At 31.6% G+C, this 10,287-nt stretch overlaps 1 protein-coding gene and 1 long non-coding RNA gene across 2 annotated transcripts; both read left to right on the top strand.

The window, feature by feature from the left end:
* Positions 1-4,128: 4,128 nt before the first annotated feature.
* On the top strand, positions 4,129-5,249 carry LOC140920845 (uncharacterized). Its single transcript, XM_073369695.1, has 3 exons — positions 4,129-4,416; positions 4,497-4,706; positions 4,800-5,249. The coding sequence occupies exons 1-3, from the start codon at positions 4,303-4,305 to the stop codon at positions 4,902-4,904; spliced, it is 429 nt and encodes a 142-aa protein (XP_073225796.1). The 5' UTR covers positions 4,129-4,302; the 3' UTR covers positions 4,905-5,249.
* A 1,708-nt stretch (positions 5,250-6,957) lies between these two features.
* LOC140920844 (uncharacterized) lies at positions 6,958-7,585 on the top strand. Its single transcript, XR_012163396.1, has 2 exons — positions 6,958-7,134; positions 7,226-7,585. It is a non-coding gene; the product is annotated as an uncharacterized lncRNA (long non-coding RNA).
* The last annotated feature ends 2,702 nt before the right edge of the window (positions 7,586-10,287 follow it).

A 10,287-nucleotide genomic window follows, 5' to 3' on the forward strand; every position in this document is an offset into this window, starting at 1 on the left:
TATGTATGAAGCGTAAGTTTATGATGTTGTCTCTGTTAATTTCTGGACCCAAACAACCGGGGAATGATATCGACGTATACTTGACTCCTTTAATTGAAGATTTAAAAATTTTGTGGGAGACAGGTGTGGAAGTTTATGATGGGTATAAGAAAGAATGTTTCAATTTGAGGGCTAATTTGTTCAGCACAATTAATGATTTTCCAGCATATGGTAATTTATCAGGATATAGCATTAAAGGTCAGTGTGCATGTCCTATATGTGAAGAGAGTACAAATTGGATGCGGTTGAAACATTGTAAGAAGAATGTGTTTCTTGGAAATCGTAGATTTTTACCTTATAGTCATCAGTATCGTGGGTGGAGAAATGCATTCAATGGAAAATCAGAGGAAGGCAAAGCTCCTTTAGCACCGACTGGATATCAAATACTTGAAAAAGTACAAGGTTTGACCAATAAATTTGGCAAACCTTTTGCGGGAGAGCTGGTGAAAACTGGGTGGAAGAAAAAGTCAATTTTCTTTGAATTGCCATATTGGAAGTCATTGTATGTAAGACATTTCCTCGATGTGATGCATATTGAAAAAAATGTATTTGAAAGTGTTATTGGTACGTTACTCAATGTTCCAGGAAAGTCTAAAGATGGCGTCAATGCAAGATTGGACTTGGTCGATATGGGAATAAGAAATGAATTGGCTCCAGTAAAGAAAGGAAATCGCACGTATCTACCTCCCGCCGCTCATACTCTATCTAGAAATGAAAAAATTGTTTTATGTAAATTTCTACACAAAGTTAAAGTTCCAGAAGGATACTCTTCGAACATTAAAAATTTGGTTTGTATGAAATACCTCAAGTTAAAAGGTTTGAAGACCCATGATTGTCATAAATGGATCATTTTCTACCAATAGGTATACGTTCCATCTTACCTGAAAAAGTTCGACTAGCCTTAACTAGATTATGTTTCTTCTTCAGGGAAATTTGTAGTAAAGTGATCGACCCTCATAAAATACCGACATTGCAGAGGGAAATTGTTGTTACTTTGTGTGAGCTTGAAATGTATTTCCCACCATCGTTTTTTGATATAATGGTTCACCTTACTGTTCATCTGGTTAAGGAGACACAACTTTGTGGGCCAGCTTATATGAGATGGATGTATCCGATAGAACGATATATGAAAATATTAAAAGGGTACGTAAAAAGTAGAAGTCGACCAGAAGGTTGTATTGCTGAACGATACATTGTTGAAGAGGCTGCTGAATTTTGTATTGAATATCTGTCCAATGTTGAATCCATAGGGCTTCCCATGTCTCGTCATTCGGGAAGAATATCAGGAGAAGGGATAATTGGAAGGAGACTACTGACTATATCAAGGACATAATGGGAGCATGCACAATTGTATGTTCTGCACAATGATGGTGAAGTTCAACCGTATGTTACAATACACATGGATCAGTTATCTTGTTTGAACATGAATAGGAATCAAAATTGGATAACTCGAGAGCACAATCAAAGTTTTATAACATGGTTAAAAAATCACATAAAGTCAAAATTTAATATAGACCCCGGATCAATTTCAAATAAATTGAGGTGGCTAGCAAATGGTCCGAGCTTACATGTCTTTTCTTACACTGGTTATGTTATTAACGGCTACACATTTTACACCAAAGAACAAGATGATTAGACCACTATGCAAAATAGTGGAGTCACTCTCGTAGCTGAAGCGATGCATGTCTCAAGTGCAAAAGACAAAAACCCAATATATGCAAATCTATCATATTTTGGGGTTATCGAGCGCATATGGGAGTTAGACTACACAATGTTTCGTGTTCCCATATTTGGTTGCAAGTGGGTCGATAATAATAATGGCGTTCGGATTGATGAGTCAGGATTCTTGCTTGTCGATTTTAATAGGGTGGGATACAAAGACGAGCCTTTTATTTTAGCGTCGCAAGCTCAACAAGTGTTTTATGTCACTGATCCTTCTAATGATAAATGGTCTGTTGTCCTATCGACCAATAAAATAAGTGATGATAACAATAATGATGAAGATGTTGGTAATGATCTTTTATTTGCAACATCACAACAACCACATGAAATTGATTCAACTGATGATGGTTTATATCTTAGAGATGATCATGATGAGGGAATTTGGATTAATCCATCGTTTCGTATTGTAAATGGACAAACAAATGTGAATGTCACCAGGAAAAGAAGAAGGGCATCTTAATGTATATGTTTAATTGTTTTATATAAGCTATGCATGTAATCTGAATTATTGTGATAAATATGCATGTAATCTGAATTATTGTGATAAATATGCATGTAATCTGAATTATTGTGATAAATATGCATGTAATCTGAATTATTGTGATAAATATGCATGTAATCTGAATTATTGTGATAAATATGCATGTAATCTGAATTATTGTGATAAATATGAATATAATCTGAATTATTGTGATAAATATGCATGTAATATGAATTATTGTGATAAATATGCATGTAATTTGAATTGAGTGTTTTATACTAATATGGCAGAATAGCAACAGATTTCATATCATAAGCTTTTGGAATCAAACCATACATAGCAGCATATTGGGATCCTAGTTATAACATCTCACAGTTTGCTACTAATGTCACTTATGTAATGTAAATTAAGTGTCAATTCGATTGGAATAAACGTCTGAGTTACAGTCATCCAAAATTGAACGCAAATAAAACCAACACAAAAATAACATACTGAGGCCTTTTACAACGCTTTTTATAAAAAGCGCTGTAAAAGACCCTTTTGAAAATAAGTAAAAAATACATTTTACAGCGCTTATTTGAAGAAGCGCTGTAAAAAGCTTTAAAAATAATATTCATCAGACACCTAACATGACTATCTTTAACAGGATTTTCTTCAAACACCTTGTACGCATCATGAGAATCCCCAAAAACACATTGTTAACAAAAACATCAGACTCAAACCCATTTTTCGCAACATGGCAATGAACCTGAATACCAAGTTTCGATTTAAGAAGGAAAGGGAATGTAAAGAGATAAAAAGGGTGTTGAGGTGGAGATTGAATTGTGAAAGAGTAAGCTTTGATGTTTGTGAAGAAGATGCATAAAAGGAGAAGAGTTTGGTGAAGAGGAAGGGATTTTTGTGGTGACCAGTTACTACTATGTGGGTTTTGCATGCATGTTGAGCTTGTTTAAAAAATAACATAACAAAACACAAAAACAATAAGGCCTTTTACAACGCTCATTTAAAAAAGCGATGTAAAAGGCTTTAAAAAAAACATTCATATAACATAATAAAACAAGGAGGTCTATTACAGCGCTTGTCCAAATAAGCGCTGTAAAATATTGTTTTAAAAATAAAATAAAGAGACCTTTTACAGCGCTTATTTGAACAAGCGATGTAAAAGGGTTTTATATATAACATAATAAAACAATGAGGTCTTTTACAGCGCTTATTTGGGAAAAACGCTGTAAAAGAGCCTTTTTAAAAATTAAATAAGGACGCCTTTTAGAGCGCTTTTTAAACAAGCGCTGTAAAAGGGTTATAAAAAAGCGCCGTAAAAGGGTTACGTATATATAACAGTTACCGCTTCAATTTCCTCTTCATTACGTAAACTTCACTATCATCTCAACCTTCATCGTTCTTTTCTTCTTTTGCAAACCCTATCATCCTGTCCATTATGAACCTTATTTCCATGATCATCTCCTTCATTTCAAACCTTATTTCCATCCAAGATCATCTCTCCCATTTCACACAATATATTTTCATTGAAATACGTAACCCTCATTACGTATTTCTTCAATACCGTATTTCTGTGAACCATATTTCTGTGAACTTTCTGCGTTCCCTCTTTTCTTTACATTTCATCTTTCTTCGAACCATTATTCAGGTATTGATGTTATAAATTTTTTGTAATCATTAAAATGCATGTTGAGCTTTTTTAAGATATACTGATACATGTTGAGCTTGTTTATAATAATGCATGTTGAGCTTGTTGATGTTATACTAAACTGCATGTTGAACTTGTTGTAGTTAAATGGATACAAACAAAGATTTAGAAGTTCAAAATGAAGAAGTTGGCACCTCCAAGACTTATGAAAAAGAAGTCAAACGTGGTGCAACTATCATGCAAAAGGTGATTAAAGCACGGAGTAGTGGCATTAAATTTGAGGTATACTATATATACTCTGTTTGCTGTGTGTTTTTTTATCTTTTTTTAGGGTTTAGGGCATGTACTTACTATATGAGTTTATTAGGTTGGCTGGAACGAGAGTGGTCAGCCAGTTGACCCCAACAGCTCCATGTTTGTAAGCTACATTGGGGCTGTTGTTCGTCAAAATGTCCCAATAACAATAGACAACTGGAGAGATAAGGCGTTGAAGGATGCCAAAGATATCATCTGGAATGACATTCAAGTAAATATTTTGATCTACTCTTTTGTCATTTATAATGTTTTTTCTGTAAAATACATTACTTATGATTGTTTTCATTGCAGACCACTTTTGTTCTTGATGAGGAACGAAAGTCATATGTTTTGAGAGTTGCTGGGAAAATCCATCGTGGATTTAGATCCCATCTCTCAAATTTCTATCTAAAAGATAGAGAAGGAAACACAAATGCTGAACCTCCAAAGATATATCAACATTATATATCAAAGGATGAATGGAGTGCATTTGTTTCCAAACGTTCTGACCCGGCGTTTGTCGTAAGTTATTAATTTATTAGCATTTGTGTTTTATTATTCATATTCGTAGCGTATTTTAACTTTTTACACAATTGCTATTTTTTTTTTATATAGAATATTAGTACGGCAAATCGCGAACGGGCAAGCAACCCAAAACACCCATACAAGAAATCACGTATGGGATATGCACGCCTTGATCAACAACTTGTAAGTAATTAAACATCACTTTTATATAATGAAGTAATTTGTATTATAAACTATAGTGTGTAACTAATTTGTATTATTTTGTTTATGATTTTAACGAATAGAGAAAAGACACCCAAGCCGATCAACCCTTGGGTCGTCATATCTTATGGAAGGAAGCGCGTGTTAACAAAGATGGAGTGGTTGATAATGAAAATGTCAAGAAAGTTGTAGAACTTTGTGTAAGTATATTATCACTTTAATATTTTTTAATATTGTATTTTAAAAATGCTATTGAACTTATCTTTTTAATGTTACATGTATTTTAGGAAATTATTGAACAAAGTTCTGAAACTCAAGAGGGCAACAAGGATACTTGCAGGGACATTCTTGGTAAAGTGTTTAATGTCCCTGAGTATTCCGGTCGAGTTAGGGGGAAAGGATTTGGCGTAACTCCCAAAAGCTTTTTTCCTCAAGAGAAGCGTCAAAAACCTTCCAACGAGGAAGTATTAGAGAAGCTCAGAATCCTATCAGTGCAAGTGGCACTCTTGGTGAATACGAATAAAGACAAGCAACTTCCGGATCAGATCCAACCTGAAATACAAATGGAGAGTGAAACCGCAAGTTGCAACGTCGGTTTCAAAAGTATTCCCGAGGTAATTAATTACTTACTTGCTTATGTAATTACTTATGTATTAAACAAACTTATATATTAACCGTACTAATGTTTTAACTATTTATTTAGGGTGTCACTCCATGTGTCCTATACTTGTCCTCGCCTACTCAACGGAAGGTGGGAAAAGGAAAATTGTACAATACTTCGGGAGAAGTATTGCACAATATTCCGATACCCGCGGGCCATGTCAAAGTATCGCCTACGGTTGCTTTCGAACCAACTGCACCGTTGCCCATACCGGACAACGCTACGGTTGCTTTTGAACCAACTGCACCGTTGCCCATACCGGACAACGATGGAGATATGAAGTTCTTAAGCGACGCTATTGGCAGTTACGTGGCATGGCCCACACACCTTGTTGCCCTCGAAAAAAAGATTCCCAAGGACAAATCAGTTACATCTCCCGAAAAGGTTTGTCACATTTATTGCCTAAGGTTTTTCATTTTTTCAGATTCAATAAACTAACATTTTACCTCATTTTTGTAGGTCCAAATAAATAAACCACCGCTACAGCCAAAAAAAGGCAGCAAACCTCAAAAATTGGAGGTTAATAGAGCTGCCAAATCACAAAGGCCGGAGGGTAATAAAGCTGCCAAACTTGCAGCAACAAGAAAACTGGATCGGGGAAAATTGGTCGTTGCTGCTGCTGCTGCTCCTAATAAAAGTCAGCCACGCCTTGGTAAATACGGGGCGTGTCTTGACATCCAAATAAAAAGGAACATGGGCAGCAGCGACGATTCGCGCATCGTACACATGAATAAAGATATATTTGGAGATGAGTATGTTGAATATCTCGAAAAGGAGCACATATACGAACTTCTCGAACATAAGGAGCTCAGTGCTACTGTAATGAGCTTGTACATAAGGTAAAAAATACTTTTAATTGCATTTATTGGTAATTAATTAAATGTATTGGTAATTAATCTAGTTTAAAATTTTCATTGAAGGTTTTTGTATGAGAAGGTCGTGTGCACGAGGAAATTGTCAAATAAATACTCATTCTTGTCTCCGCATAAGATGTCGATGTGGAAACTCGATCCAGACAATGTAAAGAAATACATTGTAGATATGTTTTTAGGAAATATAGAAAATGATAAATTGTTCTTGGCACCATATAATTCAGGGTACGTAATTTTATCTTTTTTAATTGATGAGAATTTAATTTATTAGTTGTGTATAAATAAAATGCTTAACCGATTTTTTGTTGTTGTAGGGCACATTGGGTGCTATTTGCAATCAATGCGCTCACTGAAGTTATATACTATTTGGATCCCGTGCATGGAAATTACAACAATCACTCCGAAATAAAGACTATGCTCGACACGTAAGTAATATTCATTTATTTCTTACATATATATATATAAATAATGTGTTTGTTCATGCTATAATAATCACATTTATTCATTCGATAGTGCCTTAAAAGTTTTTCGAGCTCAAATAGGTGCTACAGTGTCGAAGCAAAAGTCTAATAACATTACATGGATCCCAATAAAGTGCCCTCGTCAAACAAACAACATCGACTGTGGGTACTACGTATTGAGATTCATGAAGGAGATTGTTGAGAATAATAAAACTATTATCCCAGAAACGGTACGGTATTTCCATTATATGATTTTCATATATAAATTATCTATATATTTGATACTAACTTAATATAATATGTTCAATTTTTATATTGCAGTACTTTGACAATTCCAGTCCATCATATTCTGAGGAAGATCTGATGGAGTTAAAGGAAGACTGGTGTCAGTATGTGCTTAACATGCAAATTATTTGATTTTCTGGGAAATAGCTTGCTGCTGGGCAATAGATCCGAATATTATATGGTAGCTAGTGCATATTATGTATATTCTGTTAGTTATTATATGTATATGATCATAGGACACAATATATGAACATGCATATGGATCTGAATGTAGTTAATTAGGTTGTAAATTAGGTTATATATATGTATCTGAATGTAGTTAATTAGGTTGTAAATTACAGAGTTACAAAGTTACATATATGTTAATTAAGTTACAGAGTTCTGTTTTCTGTTCTACTGATTGTGTGAACTGCTTATGGTATTTGAATATGTTTTGTTGTTGTGTGCACTGATTGTGAACTGATTTTGGACAAAAAGATAAAAGACAGCGCTTTCTAAAAAAATGCCATAAAAAGCTAAAAAAACGCTTTTCATTTCAAATATTTAATTTACAGTGTTTAAAAAAAAACATTTTACAACGTTTTTTTTAAAAAGCGCTGTAAAATGTTGTTGTAAAGCGCTATAATGGTGTACATTTTACAGTGTTTTTTTGAGAAAGCGCTGTAAAATGTACATAGAAAAACGCTGTAAAATGCAGACCCATAATTTCATATAATGGGTGTGCATTTTACAGCGCTTTTGTTAGAAAGCGTTCTAAAAAGCATACCCATAAATCATATAATATAATGGGTGTGCATTTTACAGCGCTTTTTTGTAAAAGCGCTGTAAAATGTTCATAACAAGCGCGCGTTATATTTACATGTTTTATATCGCTTTTTTAAAAGCGCTGTTGCATCTTTTACAGCGCTAGATTCCACAACGTTTTTTTTTTAAAAAAAGCGCTGTAAATGGATTAAAAAAAGCGTTGTAAATTGCAGTTTTTCGCGTAGTGACAACTTTAATTTTTTATTTTTATCAATTCTACCATCTAATTAATAATATATATGCACCACTTCAATTTATTATTCCTCTACATTACATTTATTATAATTGGAATCAAATCAATTGTTTATAAAGATAGAGAAGAACTTTACTATATGCAACTTTAATTTCTTTTATTAATTTTATCCTCTAATTAATACTATATCACATTGCATTTATATATTATTTTAATAAAAAATTAATTTGTATGAAATACTCATAATAAATTATTTATTGTAAAATAAATGGAGTATTACCATTAGAGATATTTGAATTTTACTTTAACGACATATAAAATCATGTTCATGACTGATTGTGATCAGAGTGTAAAAAAATTATATAAATACAATTAGAAATGTTGGTCACTCGTTATTGACGAGAGGGAGTGTATAATATTTTCAAAAGAAAATATAAGATGCTTAACTTATATTTTTGTAATCCAATATTATTATTTTAAAGGTTTATATATAATTTTAGTTCTCTTATTTTGATTGATAAACGATTTTAGTTCCCTCATTTCTAAATTTGGAATTTTTATCTCTAAATTTTATGATTTTTGAGTTTTTTTTTTCATAATCTAATTTGGAGGTTACTTTTAAGACCTGTTAATATTTTTTTTTCAATTTTATTTAGCAAATGTAAATTTTATTTTTTTAAAATTCATAATTTTTAGTCTAAATCATCATGTCACATCATTAAATGTAATTTTCCATTATTAACAAATATGACATATCATAAAATATAGGCATAATTGTTCCTGCAGTCCTTAACTTAATTTCAGGTAACACTTCACTCATTTATCTTTTTTTTCTTGAGTTAGTCTTTTATTTAATTTTAAATAATAATTTGATCATTTATATCTTAAAATGTCAACAATGTTATCTTTTTTTTACAAAAACTTAGAACATTGTCAAAATCTTCAAACAAAACCAATGAAATTCAATACCAATTTCAAGAAAATTTATATACTCATCAAATGCATAACTCAAATATTCAAATAAACTCATATTTCCATCTTCAACAACATCAAATTAATCAAATAAATAATGAAATATGAGTTTATTTGAAGATTTGAGTTATAAATTTGATGAAATTTGCATTATATTTAAGATGATAATTAATTTTATGGATTTTGTTTGAAGATTTTGATGAATTTTCCAAGTTTTTGTAGAAAAATGATAATATTGCTGATATTTTAAGATATAAATGATCAAATTGTTACTTAAAATTGAATAAAAGATTAAATCAAGAAGAAAAAAAGAAAGATAAAAGACTGAAGTGTTACTTGAAATTAAATTAAAGGACCGCGAGAACAATTATACCTAAAATATAAGTCTCAAATTGGGTGATGAGAAAAAAACTTACGAAACATGTAACGCCCCAAATTTTTTGATCCAAAAATTACTTTAAAATGTTAGTTTTCTTTTAGAAATAACTATAATTTTTTTTTAGAAGTAGCTCATCACGTAATAATTTGAAGATGCGTCAGAAAATGACTTGATATTTTTTTTTTTTTGTAAAAGAATGTAATGCAATTTACTAATATATTATTTATTCATTTATTTGCAAAATTAATATTCTAGTTATTGGATCAATATTCATTTATGCTCCAAAATAAAATAAATTCTCTTTAAGTGAAATTCAAAATAAGCAAGGTTGACTGAAATTAATTACATTCAATTATTTACCGGCAAATGAAATCTAACTTTCGAATTTCTATTAAAAGTTAATAATGAAAAATAAATAACTTTATAATGTACGACAAAATTTTTAGTAATACAAAATATTATTTTTAAAGTAAAGGTCTCATTTTCTCATGCGCGTGCACCAATCAAATATCATTCATATAACCTTTGAGATCATTAGTACCTAAATATTGGTGTAAGGGGTCAGTTCATCCCACAACAAAAATTAAACCAAATAATAAATTAACAACCATAAAATATGAATATAAAATCCTTTCGTCATAAAAGATTTAAAGAAATTGGTTCTTTAATAGTTTTCAAAGATGTATTAAAAGTCATAAAATGTATCTAAATAAATCAAGTAGCAACCGTAGAGCAAATAATTAGATCAAA

This window comes from Cicer arietinum, chromosome 6 (genome assembly GCF_000331145.2).
Source record: "Cicer arietinum cultivar CDC Frontier isolate Library 1 chromosome 6, Cicar.CDCFrontier_v2.0, whole genome shotgun sequence".
In the NCBI taxonomy this organism is placed as follows: domain Eukaryota; kingdom Viridiplantae; phylum Streptophyta; class Magnoliopsida; order Fabales; family Fabaceae; genus Cicer; species Cicer arietinum.

What these genes read in the sequence shown, in the direction of transcription:
- LOC140920845 (XM_073369695.1), top strand. Translation starts at nt 4,303, where the DNA reads ATGTTTGTAAGCTACATTGGGGCTGTTGTTCGTCAAAATGTCCCAATA. An exon ending in TCATCTGGAATGACATTCAA is followed by an intron (nt 4,417 to 4,496) that starts GTAAATATTTTG and finishes TTTTCATTGCAG; the next exon opens with ACCACTTTTGTTCTTGATGA. An exon ending in GTTCTGACCCGGCGTTTGTC is followed by an intron (nt 4,707 to 4,799) that starts GTAAGTTATTAA and finishes TTTTTTATATAG; the next exon opens with AATATTAGTACGGCAAATCG.